The following is a 17,947-nucleotide window of genomic DNA, read 5'->3' as shown; positions in this document are numbered from 1 at the left end:
TATTTTCAAATGGAACAGGAGTGGAAATGACAAGTAGTTGGACAGGGTACCCTCCGCCATGCACCGTATGGCGGCTTGTGGCGTATCTATGTAGATGTAGATTTACTCCACAGTAATTTATCTGAAATTACTTCACAAAGTGTGCTGTTTTAAACACCCAGTTGTTATAAGTCTGGGCAGTTATACCCCAGGCTACCAACCAGAAAATGTAGTTATCCCCTTAGGCACTGAGATCGCATCATGTTTCTGGCGTAGAAGTAGTCCTATGTTGCTTCTGGTATGATTCTTTATGTGTACAGTTTAATCAGACCATAATGTTTGCTTGTTGTGAAACTGTAAAACTTTTTTATATCTTCAGTGCTGTATCACCTATCAATTTTCTGGTAATTGAAATAGTTCTTTGAGTAATGCCATTGCGTAGAAACAATTATGATATAATTTTGGAACATAAGTGAACTCTGAAATAGAGAGCAAAATTGCGTCACAGTATACTTGCAAAAATTATTAATACTCCATTTCTTTCCACAGGCACTAGCTCTAGTGTGGCATTTGACACAATGCCACAAGCATCCCTCGAAGAGATGATGTCCGGTGGAGGACCAGCGACCCTGGGCAACTACGATGATATTGCTCGCTGCAGTGGGGCTTTCAAAGTACTCAGGTCAATGGTGGGAGCATGGCTTCGGGATGTCTCTGTCTACAAAAATGTGTTTGCAGATTTTCAGATAGTTCAGTTCTACAGGTGGGATATCGCATTGTTATAGATGTTCTTCATATGTAGTATGAATCCTCATATACAATGAAACACAGATTCATTTTACATCTGTTATTTTATTCAGATGGTTGCGGTCACCGAACACATTACTTTATGACCCGGCTTTACGAAGAACTTTGCACAGCCTCATGAAAAAACTCTTCATTCAGGTAATGTGTAGATGGTAATTACACAGGTGCAGATCATATTTGCTGTTTATTTTTGATAGTTTGTTTCACTCCATATGTAAATGAAAGACAGTAAATTGGACAACACTACATGTCTTCCCCCCATTTAGTGTCTTTCATTTTCCATAGATAATAGTTCAGCTAGCTTGTAATGTCATTTGTTAATGGGAACAAATCGGTAATTTACAAATGTTATCAACTAGTCTTTTTGTCTGTTGACTTTAACAAGAAGTAATACATTTTGCAAACTGAAGATAGTCAAAACTATCTTAACTAATGTAGTGCGGGCACTTTAGGTGGCAGTCAGCTACAAGTGTAAACAAATGAGAACTTCGATCACTGGGGAGAGAGGAGATGTGCTGAGGGAACGAGCCCCACCTTCCTTTTGCAAGACTGGCAGTCTGCATTTTAGGTCTGGATTTGTACAAAAACAGAACTGGTACCCAGTGATAGAGAATGCCGAATGTTTCGTAGTCTCTTGACAGAGCTAGAGTAGCCTCTTACAACACAAAACGTGGCTAAGTACATTAAATATTTGGTAATGGCTACTGCAGTTACATGCTGAGTTTGGCAGCACCATAAACAAGGTAGTACTGGCCCTACCTCTACAGGTATCTTAAGCCACCATAGTTTAAAACAGCCCCACCTAAAACTGCTACATTAAAGTATCCACACTGTACTTTCATATTTGTTATTGTATTTTACCACCATCTTCTTCACTAAAAGTACTGGGAAAATAAGAACAGTATGTATCTTGCTGTAATGAGTATTTCATATGATTTCGGCAGTATAGCCTCTCCCCCCCCCCCCCCCCCTGCAAGGAGGGGCAGCTATGAACCAGGATGGTGCAAGTGGGTGGTGGAGGTGAGGTAGGAGCCTAGGAGGCTCCAGTGATAGGCGGCTGCAAAGGTAACAAGTTCTTTGTTGAAGCATCTGCACTATTTAGCACAGTGGGTCAGTGATCTGCTGAGCACTGTGTCCTGCTGGGCTGGCTCGTTGCATGCACCTCAATGCTGACGTGGAGTCTCTGCCGTGCGCTGCTGGCCTCGTTGTGTAAGCTGGCAGTGAGGCTTCCCTGCCAGTAACACTTATACTTGACAATGCCGTATCTGCTGTTGCTCCTGGCAGCATATTGTCTTGTGTCACCGTCAGAGAAGCCCGGCACGATGAGACACTTGTCCTGGGATGGTCAGAGATGGTTGGTGTGCATGGGGAGTGATCTACTGTCCCTGGGTTGAAGTAGATCTGCAGTAGCCTGCTATGCTGTGTTGCTAAATCCAGGATGAACTTGCTGTTGCTCCTCCTTACCTCAGACCAGTGACTTTTACTGGCAGTCCAATGTGGCAGTGTCACCCAGTGCAGCCCCTTTTGGTCTGGTAGAGCTGTGAGACTAACAATAATTTCATTGCATAATGACCAGTACTTACAGCTGGTAATGGCATTCTTGTTGTACATATGTGCTACTACCAGTCACGTATCCTGAAACACCGCTGCCACTGTGGAAATCTGGCTCGCCCCTTGCCGCATTGGTTTGTGGCGTGCCACTGAGTCCACTGCTTCGTCGAGCTAACCTACCTCGTAACCTTGCATCGACCTTGTTGAATTATTATAGTGACAACATCCCTCGTGATCTTGTGTGTGGCTCCAATACACTCTTCAGACTCGCACTTTTGTGCCAATATGTGGTCAGTGTGGTACAGCAAACAACCAAAGCAACCATCTTTAGGTGAGTTTCATAACTGGAGTTTACTATTATTGTGCATTTCTATGTTTTATTGCGTTTGCTAAGTTAAAACTAAACAGTCAGACTAATTAAATTAGCTATTGCTGGGAAAGCAGTAGGTGTAAAACTATGTCTTTGTGAACAAACTGAAGAAATAACTGGGTTTGAAGCCAATTATTGATATAAACAAAGCAACATGCACTAGTAATCTTCAGTCATAAATGTCACATGAAGATGGCTACTTGGTAGTCAATTGAAAAATTGAGGCAAGAAGTCAGCATCATCCACGTTGCAAACCAAAAATCTTATGGCATAAAAAGCCCAATGATTGCAAATTCTGTACAGTCCAGGAAAATATGAAGTGTCAAAAACAAAACCATGCCTTTCTACATAATGAAAATAAGTTTTAGTTCATAATCTTTTGATGTATATTTAGTTTTAATAAGATAAGAGTGTAATTAAACACATGTTAATGAAACAACAGTGTGAGGAGACAAGTACATTTTTTTGAAAATTCCTTCTTGGATACGTTTCAGTCACTTTCCGTGCAAAGTAAAATTATGTAAGAGAAATCTTGGAACTGGTGCGCCATTTTGTTGAGAAAATTTTCTATAATATGCAAATTTTGTGCTTTACAGACCAGCAGAATAAGTTAAAGGTCTATCTACTGGCCATGATGGGTTATTCTGTACCGAACGGTTACAGTGTCAACCTTTGCCAGTGGCCTCCTTTGGATGTGGTACAAAGGGCCATGGGATCAGCACACCGCTCTCCCAGCCTTTGTCGGCTTCCCAAAGCTTGGAGCTGCTACTTCTCGCTCGAGAAGCTCCTCGGCTGGTAACTTGAGGCTGAGTGTGCTCTGTTCCAATCGTCCCACAAAGAAAAAATCCCTGTCAGTACCAGAAATTGAACATTGGTCCTCCAAATAGCAGTCCAACACACTTACCACTTAGTTATGGAAATGTATTACAGGTAGAACAAAAACAGCATTTATGTAATAGAGAATTTCCTCAGCTTTCATCTGTAACTTAATAGTAGAAGACTCGAGATGAGCCTGTGCTCATAATGGCTCAGATTGTCACATTTCCCTGTAATGTTTACATGCAGTCTTTGAATATGTTCAAATTATAGCTCTACAGATGTCCAAGTATGGAATGATTGGCTTCAAGTATTCACAAATTAAATATGAAAAGTCAAAGTGCTGTGTAAATATTTTCATAGCCATCCTCTCCTCATAATCTCTTCAATGGCCATTTCTCTGATTGTAATCTTCACAAAATGTAAACAGTCATGCGTATATCTGTATTGAACCGGGAACCTAGAAACGACGGAGAGGCTTCATGCTGCCGTAGCCCTCAGTGGTTCACAACCCCACAACAGGCCACAGCATTCCACCCACCCTACCGCCGCCCCACACCGAACCCAGGGTTATTGTGGTTCAGCCCCCAGTGGACACCCCTACCTCACCCCCGGGAACACCTCAGACCAGAAGAGCGTTATCCCAAATGTTTGTGTGGTAGAGTAATTATGGTGGATGCGTACGTGGAGAGAGTGTTTGCGCAGCAGTTTTTGACATAGTGTAACTGAGGTGGAATAAGGGGAACCAGTCCGCATTCACCAAGGCTGGTGGAAAACCGGCTTAAAAACCATCCACAGGCTGGCCGGCACACTGGACCAAATAATCTCTACATAAGGCTACCTTTACTTAAATGAGGCTCATCAAACGCCTCAGGGGGCTCGCCACTCTTTGGTGGGTTAGTGCTTGGTCCCAGCCTTTGCAGCATCTTTCCCCGTCCATGCTGCATGTCTGTCCTCTTGCTATCCTTTTTCACCTCCCTTTGGGATCATGTGTGGGGTTTATTGGGAATGTTCCGCTTAGACCGTTGCTGACATAAGAAGTGTCACTACTCTTTTTCATTCCCTTTTCCTTTCTTTGTTTCCCTTCTCCTGTCATTCCTCCACTTCGGCATTTGAGATTTCTCTTTTTCTTCTTCCTCCCTGTGCTCTTCTGACGGCTGGCCCATATGTCTGACATGCAAGAGGTGACTGGTAAATGCATAGTTCCCAGCCCTGGGTCAACAGGTAGGGTTCGCACATACCCCTGGTAAAGGCCAGGCCCAGGGAGGGGTGATTGCCTGACCTTCTACTTTCCCAAATAGCTGATTGGTCCCTCGGTCCGGTGCTCAGGAGGTGTGTCCTGAAGTGTGAACAATCACCTAAGGCGGTTGTGCCCCCTTGTGAAGGGCGCCCCCAGTTGTAAGGACCACACCATTGGAGATGCTGGTAATCGTAGGGGATTTTCACACAATGGGCCAATCCTCTTCACAGTCAATATTTACGAAATGTAAACGGAATGAGCCTAATGATTCAAAGACCCTTCCGGCTGCACCACGGTTCCTCATGATTTCATGTACTGAAGACAGTCAGTCCTTCGCAACGGTAAATCTGTTTATTATTCAGAAAGGTGTTGATGCAATTGCTGGCCCTTTGAAACCCTGCTCTCATTTACAGAATGGCACTTTGCTTTTGGAGACTACTTCTGATTCACAAACACAACAAAAGCTTACTGCCTCACTTCTCCACGGCTATCCTGTTTATTTCAACGCCCATAGAACTCTGAATTCTTCCCATGGTGCTATTTACACTAGGCTGCCTGACAGTCTGAATGAGGCCGAAAACCAATCATATCTGTCTGATCAGGGTATCATCACCCTCCATTGGGTGATGAAAAAGGTAGATTACTCGTTAGTGCCCATGCACAGTCTTTTTCTCACCTTTGATAGAGTGGTGCTTTTGTCCAAGATCAAAACAGGCTATGAAATTATCACAGTCCGACCATACATTCTGAACCCGATGCGCTGCTACCAGTGTCATCGTTTCAACCACGCTAGAATGTCTTGTCAGCACGCAGGTAAATGTGTAACCTGTGTTAGGGATGCACACGAGGGTGATTGTCTGCCTTCTTCTCCCCGCTCTAGAAACTGCAATCTGCAATGGCAGCCATGCCGCCTCCTCTCAGGATTGTCCCGTGTATCTTGATGAGCAGACTGTCCAGGAGATCCAAGTAAAGGAAAAAGTGCTTTATCCAGTCCCTCGCAAGTTATTGGCTAGTCACGAACCTTGCATTCTCTCATCTGACACTTATAGTTCTGTTCTTGTTACCTCTCGTTCCATGAAGGACATGGCCACACAGACTTGTGACCTCAGATTCAGCTCTAAGGTTGTGAAATCACCCAGTGTCAAGGTAGCATTGCAATCCCCTCGTCCAGCCATCAAACTCTCCCCTCACAGGGCAAAGCCACGAGCTACACAACCGTTAGGCCAGAAAGGACAGAAGGAGTACTCCCATGAAGACTTCCTACATCCCTCCAGCCAAACAACATCTGAGTCTTACTCTGCTAATCCGAAATGCTCAAAGAAGTCCAACAAAGGCAAACGTTCTTCGCCTTCGCTGACTTGAAGATCCCCTTCAACGGTGTTGCCACGTGATAGCTTAGTCCGGCCGGCCTCTGTGTCACCAGTGCGCACCACCAACAATTTTCCTGTGGTGGACTCCACAGACTGACAGCACAAACAAGCTGATGCTTCTGTGGACCTCAAGGAGCAGGATCCTCCTGCTTCTGTGCCCTGTGGCAGCGAGTCTGCGCAGGCTGTCACTCGGCAGTCGCCAAGGTGACACTCCTTCATTTCTTCCTCATCATGACTCTCCTCCAATGGAACGTTTGCAGCCTTCGGTCCCACAAAGAGGATTTACAACTGCTTTTACCATCGCAGCATCCTCTTGTACTCTGCCTTCAGTAAACAAAATTGCATCCTCACGACCACTTTAAGCTTTCACATTTCTTCCCGGTTTGTTTCGAACTTCCCCCTGAGGTCAGCATTCCATGTCATGAGGGTGTCGTGCTGCTCATACAGGATGACACTCATAGTCAACCCATCTCCATGACTAGCCATCAAGCTGTCGCAGTTCGCCTTTTCCTTCCTCACCTAACTTTTTACCTCTGTACTATTTATGTCCCTCCATCATTTGATGTCACTAGGGCAGACTTCCCTCAGCTTATTGGGCAGCTGTTCCCCCATTTCTGCAACTCTGTGACTTTAGTGTGCATCATCCCATTTGGGGTTCTCCCAGAACCTGTCGGAGAGGTACCCTCTTGGCTGATCTTCGTAATCAACTCAACCTCTTCTACCTTAACACTGGAGCACCTACATTCCTTTCCAAATCCTCACACACCTATTCCCATTTGGACCTGTCCTTCTGCACTTCCCAGCTTGTCCATCATCTTGAGTGGTCCTTTCATTCTGACACCTACTTGAGTGACCATTTCCCACGTGCTATTCCTACCCCACCTGCATGCACACCCAAATGGCAGGTTACTAAGGCTGACTGGCGGCTTTACTCCTCCCTGGCAACCTTCAAAGAACAAGATTTCCTCAGTTGTAATGACCAGGTGGAATATCTCACAAACATTATCTTTACTGCTGCAGAACGTTCCATTCGTCACACTTCCTCTTTACCATGCCATGTCCCAGTTCCTTGGTGGACTGAGGCATGCCACGACGCTGTTCGCGCCACGAAACGTGCTCTCCGTGTTTTTAACTATCATCTTATGATGCCAAATTACATTCATTATGAACAGATGCATCCAGAGTGTCGTCACATTCTTTGGGATACAAAAAAAGCTAGCTCGATTTCATTCACTAGTTCTTTTAACAGTTGCACCCGTTCCTCTGTCATGTGGATCAACCTCCGATGGCTCTCTGGGAACAAGATCCATTCGCCAATTTCCGGCCTGACAGTAGCAGCCGATGCCATCATGGACCCTATTGCTATCTCCAACACCTTGGGCCACCACTTTGTGGAAATTTCGAGCTCATCCCACTATCACCCTGCCTTCCTCCATCAGAAATGAGCGGAGGAGGCTCGGGCGATACCCTTCTCTTCTCAGAATCGTGAGTGCTACAATGCCGCTTTTACTATGAGGGATCTAAATCACGCTCTCAGTTCATCCTAATCGTGCGCCTCAGGGCCAGGTGCTGTCCACATTCAGATGGTACAGCACCTTTCTTTTGTGGGCAAGCACTTTCTGTTTAATGTGTACAACTGCATCTGGACAGAGGGCATGTTTCCCTGATGTTGGCATGAAGCCACCATCATATCCATTCCTAAGCCCAGTAAGGACAAAAAGCTTTCTTCTAGCTATTGCCCCATCTCTCTCACCTGCTGTGTTTGCAAGGTGATGGAACGATTCGTGCCCGGCTGGTATGGTGGCTCGACTCTCGCAATTCACTAACGACTGCAAAGTGTGGATATCGAGCATACCATTCTGCAGTTGACGATTTTGTTACTAGGTCCACCCATTTCATGAATGGTTTTCTGTGGAAATCCCAGACTGTGCCTGTGTTTTTCAATTTGGAGAAGGCCTACGACACCTGCTGGAGAACAGGTATCCTACATACTCTTTACACGTGGAGCTTCTGTGGCCGCTTGCCCTGTTTCCTTAGGGAATTTTTAAAAGACCCTGTGTTCAAGGTGCGAATGTGTTCTGCCTTGTCGGACACATTTATGTAGGAAACCGGTGTGCCTCAGGGTTCCATCCTGAGTGCTGTCCTCTTTGCTATCACCATTAACCCTATAATGGCCTGTCTACCACCGGGCATCTCCAGCTCCATTTTTGATGACGTTTTGGCCATCTATCACAGTTCTTCACGCACCTGTCTCACTGAGTGACGTCTTCAGTGATTTCTTGATCGTCTTTACAGGCTGTTCCGTTCGTTGAAAAGCTCATGCTTGATAAGAAACACTCTTGGTCCTCCCAAGTGTCTTACCTGGCAGCCCACTGTACACAGTCCCTCAATGTCCTACGTATCTTCAATGGTACTTCCTCTAGTTGTACCGGTCCCTTGTCCATTCGAAACTTGACTATGGGTGTTTTGTTTATGCGTCTGCACGTCCGTCCCTCCTTACTCTGTCTCAATGCTATCCACCATTGTGGCATCCATTTGGCCCTGGCACCTTTTATATAGCCCTATTGAGAGTCTGTTTGCTGCAGCTGCTGAATTACCACTGTCCTATCGCCGTGACTTTCTCCTCGGCAGGTACACATGCCATTCGTCTGCTATGTGTGGCCACCCATGTATGCCTCCTGCTTCGATGATTCCTTTGATCACCAATATGGGGCGCATCCCTCTTCTCTGTTACCTCCTGGAGTCCACTTTCAGCACTTGCTCCGGCGGCTTAACTTCGTACTCCCTGCAACTTTCCTGGTGGGTGTTAACCCTTCACCACCTTGGCTTCATGAAGCAGCCAGTGTTAACCTTGGCCTTCATTCGCTTCCTAAGGACACTACCCCAGCCTCACTCTATCGCCTTCAGTTTCATGACCTTCACATAGAACTTCACGATAGTATCTTTGTGTACACTGATGGCTCTCGGACTGACCGTGGTGTCAGGTGTGCCTTCATAATTGGTGCCAACGTTTTTCAGTATTGGCTTGCAACACACTGCTGAGTATTTACAACTGAGCTCTTTGCCCCGTATCAGACCACGGGGTACACCTGACAATACTGACTTTTCAGTTGTGTCCTTTGCTTAGACTCTCTCGGCACCCTTCAAACTCTATGTGCGCTATACATAGTGCAACGGGTCCAGGAAAACAGTTACTTGCTCACTGTGATGTTTATGTGGGTTTCTGGTCATGTTGGTCTGCCAGGAAAAAAGGCTGCAGTCCTCCTACCTCAGCCCACTAGTTCCTATATTCCCTCCAATGATCTCCGTGTTGCCATCTGTCAGGTGGTAGTCTCACTTTGGCATCGCCATTGGTCCTCCCTTCATGGGAATAAGCTCTGCATTATTAAGCCTCTCCCAGTGGCTTGGATGACCTCCTGTCGGCCCTCCCACCGGGACTAGGTCATTTTAGCTGGGTTGCATATTGGGCACTGCCTTTTTAGCCATCATCATCTGCTAAGTGCTGCTCCCCCACCACTTTGTTCACATTGCGCCCAAGTTTTAACTGTCTTCCATTACCTGACGGAATGCCCATTTTTTAACCTTTTACGTTCCCGTGCGGGCCATCGACTGCGTTTTACTTTTTATCTGTCGTAGCAATATGGTGAAGGCCATTTAATTTTTAGTTTTGGACCTCCGTTTCTGTATGGTGTCTTTGGTAGCACTTTCTCCATGTCCCTGTTTTTAGCTGTCTTCTCTTACATTAGTAGGGATTGACATATAGTCGTTTTTTAACTCTTCTCTGTCTCTTTGTTCTGTAGTTGTGAGTTGGATGCATATGACCCCAGTTGTCTTTGCGCCCTTAAACAAAACAAACAGGCTCATCAAAATAAAATGCATTTATTTGCAGCCATTGTGATTTCACCAGTTAGTTTTCTGCACTGGGTTTTCCTCCATTCAGTCATCATGAACATGCTTAGCATGCATGGCAAGCTCACCATATCCAAGCAGCTGCACTTAATTCTGTCAATCTGTCACCTCCACTGTCGAAATGACCATCCTACCCCTGTCAGTGCACCTGTATTTGTACAGCCAACTACCTAGTCAGCTTAACAAGAGCTCTACAAAAAGCGATAAAAATTGTCAATCAGTAATATACTAATTTAAATTCATTTGACTAATAAATATTTGAGTAATTAATTCATCAAGCTATGGCAGAAAAATACACATATAAAAGGTATTGTGTATGCAAGCTTTCAGAGCCAGTGACTTACTGACAGGATTTCTTCTCATCCCATCCTGTAAGTTATCTCTGATGCAGCAGTCATTTTCCTTCGCCCTTATCCTTCCCCTTCAACCCTTATGCCAAAAGGAGGAGCCACTAGCTCCGAAAGCTTGCATACGTAATAACTTTTCATATGTGCATTCTCCTGCCGCCACTCGGTGAGTAGATTTTTTTATCTATACAATTATATTTTGTTTTCAAAAACTGATTATTTTCATTGAGTATTAATTCAAATTGTGGGAAAAATATATTTGGCATTTTTATACATGAACTTTTCCTTTATTGTTTACATTATGTATTTTGTTCTGCTTTGTGTCTACAGCTCGTAGCAGAGTTTAAGAGACTGGGGTCAGTGATCGTGTATGCAAATTTCAACAAGATCATTATATGCACCAAGAAAAGAAACATTGAAGATGCTATTGGCTATGTTGAATTTGTTGTCCAGAGCATCAGAAATAAAGAACTCTTCCACAGCATTGAAATTTCGTATCAGCAGTGTTGGGAGTATCTCATGTGGCTGGATCCAGTGAGTGAGTTTATGTTTTTTTTTTAATGTTAAGCTGTCTGATTGCAATTTCATTCATCGAATTCTGGTAGAGTTGTGTTGTTAATGTGTTGTGAAGAAAAATTCTAAAGTCATTATTTCTTATGTTATTCAAATAAAGCAAGTTAGCTAGTAAACGTTCTGAAGCTGTTGTATATAGATAAAATATTGGACAACAGTTTTAATGCTGTAAATACTGCACCAAGAAATTAAGTGAACCCTCAGTTCTTTATACTCCCAGAAGTGTGAATGGTTGTAATCATTATCCTGTATTTTTTATCATGTCATTATGTCTTATTGGGGAACTCTGAATACTTCTAAATAAGACAAAAACTTAAATGAGGATGTATTTTTTCTCCTGCACTTTTTAATGTTGTGATGGAGGGAATGAATAGGGCCGTTAAAGATATAGTATAAGAGAAAGACTTTTGCAAATGATATGGTAATATGGGGCATTATAGAGGTAGATGTACAGGTACAACTTGATTTGTGGAAGGAAATAATAAAAAGGTATGGACTAAAATAAAGATAAGAGTGAGGTAATAGTATTTGGAAGAGACAAAGAGATCAATGGGAAGATTATTTTGAATGGAGAACTCCTCAAACTGATAGACAGTTTCACTTATTTAGGGAGTGAAATATCTAGTGATGGAAGAATAACCAACAGAATTATAAGAGGTTACAGAAGGGAGGCAAGTTGTATAAAACAATAAAACACCTGATTTGGAATAAGGAAGTTTCAGAAAAAGCAAAACTCCTTATGTATAAGAGTTATTACTTCCCCATTGTTACCTATGGGGGAGAAACATGGACAATGACAGAAAGGGACTGGAGCAGACTGGAAGCAGGGGAAATGAAATTTCACGGAGCAGTTAAGGGAAAAACAAGAATGGACAGAGTAAGGAATGTAGATATTAGAAAGGACCTTAAACAAGAAAATATGAGAGAAGAAATTGAAAAAAAGAGATTAAGATGGTACGGGCATGTTAAGAGGATGCATGGGGAGAGACTTCCCAAAATTATGGAAGAATTAAAGATGGATGGGAAAAGGCGTAGAGGGCACCAAAGAACACGGTGGAAAACAGGGGTGAGAATATTTGTGGAAAGGAGAGATGTGACCTGACAGCAAGTGGAGGAAGAAAAGTGGTGGGAGGACCGAGCCAAACGGAGAGGACTTGTCAGCTCCCAGACCTGGCAGTAGCTGGAGTGGGATCCGGATACATACATATGTCTTATTACTTTGGTGTAACATGTAATTCCAATACTTGCTTGTTCTGTTACTGAAAGGGAGAGGGGGTGTTCGGCAGTTTGGTCAAACTGCACAATTTTCTAATAAAAGAAATACTTGGTCGTACACATACATTAACAGTGTACGCATATTCAGGATCAACTATTAAGATTTCTGTGTTTCTTTTTTTCTCCCCCTCTATAAATCACCATCAGGTGACGGCCGGATAGTTCATTCACAAATGACACCAACACTTTTTTTTTCTTATGTTCTTCAAAATGAACTGGCACTTGCATTATCCTTTCTATGTCCAGAGTCCTAATTTTTCACAACATAAATTAGCCTGCCGGAAATTGTGCTGAAACGAAGTTGCTGCCTTCATGAGAGCAGCTGCTTGGTGTTAAGGACATACCTCCAATACAGATTCTAAGACAGTGTGTTTTATCTTATTTATCAGATGATCACACACTAGTCCAGCTCTAGTTGTACCAGTGGTGATCAGTACAGATTGAACATTGTGGCAGTCATATAAAATGTTTGTCACTTGTTCTATCCTCAGAACCAAATGTGTAATGCGGACATTTTTTAGTCTGTCATGAAGTAGTACGTCAGCTCAAACTAGTATATGGCAGGTACCCTGCAGAAATGTGGTAGTTGAGTATATGTACAGAAGTTTCAGCATCAGCATTATATGTAGTGTATAATATTAGGCTGAGGGCCCCTCCAAGCATGAGGCCTTGCAATATTCACATAGCTGCAGCATCTCATCACTCAAGCAAATGTATGCAGGGAGTAGATACCTATGATGAAAGTGTCTGGTGTTCTCAGTGTGAGTCTTACACGTTAGTTTAGAGATTCCTGAGTTGCACTCAACCGACAAATCAAAGAAGCCTGTAGTGAGGAATCTGCCCTGAACAAACACACCAAAGATGTTGGCCATTAATATTATATGAGTATCATATGTTCTGAAGCTATTTTGGATGGTAGCCAGTTAGAGCCTGGTTTTTGCTTATGTATGATCTTAGTACAGGAAGCCTTCAACCTCATTCTGGAAGCTGTAGTACAAGAGAATGGCTCTATTGTCCACTGCTCCACTGGATGCAGCCAGCAACAACCATATAATCCCTCTCTGAACCTCCTATTGACTGCCTACAAACATAGGGGGCTGATTTATTCAGCACATTAGTGGTGGGGTGCTGGTTTATTTGGCATAGCTGCAGAAATGTGGTGTGGACCCAGCAGCAGACTGCTGGTTCCAACAGTGACAAGCCCCAGTTATAGCAGCCCAAAGATGAACACGCAGCTGCAGACTGCAATGGTGAAGGGGCAGCCTTTGGGCCACACAGTTGCAGTATGAAGCAAGACTGTACTGCCCAACCGAGGGCAGCATGATACTGGCGTTGTTGGCTACGGCTACAGGTTGGCAGTGAACAGTGTAGATGACAGCATGGCCAGCTTGGCTGGCAGGGTACTGGTGGGTCAGGCTACAGCAGTGATATACTCCAATTAAAAAAAACTTTGTTATTGACAGATAGCAGTGATGGAGGGTAGTGTTTCAACTGAGCAACCACATGTGGTAGACGTCCTGTCTGCATAATGGGCAACACAGTGAACACATGGTGCTAGAGAAAGAGCTGGCCTCTGCTACTCGACTTCCTGAAATGTCAATCACAAACTTATTTTAATCGGAGTATAGGTGGGTAACACTGGTGGGTGGCAGGCAGCTGGTGGGCCGTGCCTATGGGCGGCATCAGGCAACAACCGTTCGCAGGAGCAGCTTAGACACACTGCATGATTTGCACACCACATGGATGGGACGGCTTAGCAGTGATGCCCAGGCTCAGTGTTGATGCAGCTCTGGCCATCTGCAACAGTCAAATGAGCCCCAAGCAGTGCCAGCTCGAACACAGTGCACATATGGACAGTTTTCTGCTTCCCTAAATGTCCAGGGTATTCATGGTGTGACTCCTTAGTACTGCTGTATGGCAGGCAACAAGCTGTAGGCTATACTTTGGCCCACTGTATCAGTGGAATGTACAGACGCAGCACACTCCCGGCAGTGCACCGGCACACTGCAACACACAGCCCACGTCGAGGCAACATTGTATCACTGGCCACACAGCATTGAACGTGAACCAAAATTTTGCACCTCCCTTGAAACCAAATGGAGGGGGATCCTGACTTCTGACGCCAATCTGTACAGGCACGAGAAGTAATGGCTTGATTGAGAATGGTAGAGAGAGTCCTTCGGAAAGGAGGTTTGAAATGAAAGAGAGAAATAAACTGAATTTTGACTATACTCTGAAATTATGGCTTACATAAGGACTCATTCAGGATGGACGGTGAGGGCATCTGCCATTCTGGATGATAGCTGTACATAGTAATAGGAAATGCAGAGCAGTTGGCTCACGTTTGAGCTTGCTGGCAGCCGATCGAGGAGAACAGAATCGGAGGCAAATGGCAGGAAGCCGCCTACCCAATTTGGAAGTTGAAGTACAAGAGAGTGACAGGACTGCACTCTGCTCCCAAGGTTGCAGCCCGTAACAATCATTTGATCCCCTTCTCACACATCCTACTAGCTGCCCACAAATGTATGGGGCTTGTTATTCAGCACCGTGGTGATGGGATGCTGGTTTACTCAGCCTAGCACTGGAAATTTGGCATGATGCAAATGCTACAGTTCTCATAGACGTTGCAAGAACTCAAGCTGGTACCTTGGTTGGAAGGCATTTGAAAAGAAATTTTAGAATAAAATTTTGATGTTGTTGTTGCGGTATTCAGTCCAGAGACTGGTTTGATGCAGCTCTCCATGCTACTCTAACCTGTGCAAGTATTTACTGCAACCGACGTCCTTCTGAATCTGCTTAGTGTATTCATCTCTTGGTCTCTCTCTACGAATTTTACCCTACTTGCTGCCCTCCAATACTAAATTGGTGATCCCTTAATGCCCCAGAACATGCCCTACCAACCGATCTCTTCTTTTAGTCAGGTTGTGCCACAAATTCCTCTCCTCCCCAATTCTACTCGGTACCTCCTCATTAGTTACATGATCTACCCATCTAATCTTGAGCATTCTTCTATAGCACCACATTTCGAAAGCGTCTATTCTCTTCTTGACTAAACTATTTATCGTCCATGTTTCTCTTCCATACATGGCTGTACTCCATACAAATGCTTTCAGAAAAGACTTCCTGACACTTAAATCTATGCTCGATGTTAACAAATTTCTCTTTTTCAGAAATGATTTCCTTGCCATCACTAGTCTACATTTTATATCCTCTCTACTTCGACCATCATCAGTTATTTTGCTCCCCAAATAACAAAATTGACCTACTACTTTAAGTGTCACATTTGCTAATCTAATTCCCTCAGCACTGCATTCCATTATCCTCGTTTTGCTTTTGTTGATGTTCATCATATATCCTCCTTTCAAGCACCATCTATTCCGTACAACTGTTCTTCGAATTCTTTGCTGTCTCTGACAGAATTACAATGTCATCAGCAAACCTCAAAGTTTTTATTTCTTCTCCATGGATTCCTACTCCAAATGTTTCGTTTGTTTCCTTTAATGCTTGCTTAATATACAGATGAATAACTTTGGGGATAGGCTACAACCCTGTCTCACTCCCGTAACCACTCCTTCCCTTTCGTGCCCCTCGACTCTTATAAGTGCCATCTGGTTTCTATACAAATTACAAATAGCCTTTCGCTCCCCGTATTTTACCGCTGTTACCTTCAGAATTTGAAAAGGAGTACACCAGTCAACATTGTCAAAAGCTTTCTCTATGTTACAAATGCTAGAAATGTAGGTTTGCCTTTCTTTAATCTGCCCTCTAAGATAAATCGTAGGGTCACTATTGTCTTGCATGCCCCAACATTTCTACGGAATCCAAACTGATCTTCCCTGAGGTCGGCTTCTACCAGTTTTTCCATTTGTCTGTAAAGAATTCGTGTTAGTATTTTGCAGCCATGACTTATTAAACTGGTAGTTTGGTAATTTTCACAACTGTAAACACCTGCTTTCTTTATGATTGGGGTTGTTATATTCTTCTTGTAGGCTGAGGCTGTTTCGCCTGACTCATACATCTTGCTCACCAAATGGTAGAGTTTTGTCATGGCTGTCTCTCCCAAGGCTATCAGTAGTTCTAACAGGATGTTGTCTACTCCCGGGGCCTTCTTTTGACTTAGGTCCTTCAATGCTCTCTCAAATTCTTCACGCAGTATCATATCTCCCATTTCATCTATGTCCTCTTCCATTTCCATAATATTGCCCTCAAATACATCGCCCTTGCAAAGGCCCTCTATATACTCCTTCCATCTTTCTCCTTACCTTCTTTGCTTAGGACTGGTTTTCCATCTGAGCTCTTGATATTCTCACAGGTGGTTCTCTTTTCTCCAAAGGTCTCTTTAACTTTCCTGTAGACAGTGTCTATCTTACCCCTAGTGATATACGCCTCTACATCCTTACATTTTCTCTAGCCATCCTTGCTTAACCATTTTGCACTTACTGCTGATCTCATTTTTGAGACATTTGTATTCCTTTTTGCCTGCTTCATTAACTGCATTTTTATATTTTCTCCTTTCATAATTAAATTCTATATCTCTTCTGTTACCCAAGAATTTCTACTAGCCCTCGTCTTTTTACCTACGTGATCCTTTACTACTTCCACTATTTCATCTCTCAAAGTTACCCATTTTCTTCTACTGTGTTTCTTTCCTCTGATCAATCGTTCCCTAATGCTATCCCTGAAACTCTCTACGAACTCTGGTTCTTTTAGTTCATCCAGGCCCCATCTCCTTAAATTCCTGCCTTTTTGCAGTTTCTTCAATTTTAATCTACAGTTCATAACCAGTAAATTGTGGTCAGAGTCCACATCAGCCCCTGGAAATGTCTTACAATTTAAAACCTGTTTCCTGAATCTCTGTCTTACCATTATATAACCTGTCTGAAACCTTCCAGTGTCTCCAGGCCTCTTTCACGTATACGACCTTCTTTCATGATTCTTAAATCAAGTGTTAGCCATGATTAAGTGCAAAATTCTACAATTTTTATGTAAAGTCTATAATATTCCCAGACTATCAGAAGTCCTGTACAGCAATGTCACTGATGGCAAATGTTGGTGGTCAAATGTTGTCATTCTGCAGGCGGTTGTAGATGTTTTCTTCGTCGTCAGTTGAAGCCCTCTTGGTTAGTTACTCGTAATTAGTTCGTTTCTTATTCATTGATCATATTCACAATAAACATTATGTTGTGTGTGAGTGCACACACACATGTGGATGGAAGGGGGGGGGGGGTTCATGTCGGCCATTTACTGGTATGTAATTAACTAATTACTTCCATTGTAATGAGGTTGCGTATGAAGTGATCCTTCTCTATGAGCCCAAATTAAATTGTTTGAGGGTTAACCAATGGTAGTCATATTGTGTCTTTAAAATCTTTTGTCCAGTCTGTTTCTGTATATCCACTGTTGTGAGCATATTTAATACTTCTAAACTTTCCACCATGTGTCCATCTTGTTAGCACCGTGTATTGTCGAGGGACAGAACGACTTGTAAGTCTCACATTTGCATTGTTTCAAGGGTCACTTGACCCTGGCATTGACACATCGGTATTTTCAGTTCATTTCATCTAACAGGCTGCTCTCCAAATTGTATTAATACTGATCTTAAAAGGAGTAGGCTGCGAGAATTCTACTTTCTGGCAAATTATTGTCTGCTTATTGCAGGGGTTGTAAATATGTTTTCTTTGAACAGTTACAGAAGCTGCTTTCTTCAACA

General features: G+C 43.4%; 1 protein-coding gene across 1 annotated transcript in view; it reads left to right on the top strand.

Annotated features, from left to right (window-relative positions):
* LOC126187863 (DNA polymerase epsilon catalytic subunit 1) overlaps window positions 1-17,947 on the top strand; it is a 332,843-nt gene that overhangs the window by 244,462 nt on the left and 70,434 nt on the right. The window contains exons 27-29 of the mRNA XM_049929181.1: window positions 529-742; window positions 840-924; window positions 10,720-10,923. Of these exons, the coding sequence (XP_049785138.1) occupies window positions 529-742; window positions 840-924; window positions 10,720-10,923 (503 nt within the window). The remainder of the gene's footprint in view (window positions 1-528; window positions 743-839; window positions 925-10,719; window positions 10,924-17,947) is intronic.

This window comes from Schistocerca cancellata, chromosome 5, assembly GCF_023864275.1.
Source record: "Schistocerca cancellata isolate TAMUIC-IGC-003103 chromosome 5, iqSchCanc2.1, whole genome shotgun sequence".
Taxonomy (NCBI): Eukaryota; Metazoa; Arthropoda; class Insecta; order Orthoptera; family Acrididae; genus Schistocerca; species Schistocerca cancellata.
The sequence above is the reverse complement of the archived record's forward strand: the minus strand, read 5'-3'. Positions and strand labels throughout refer to the sequence as shown.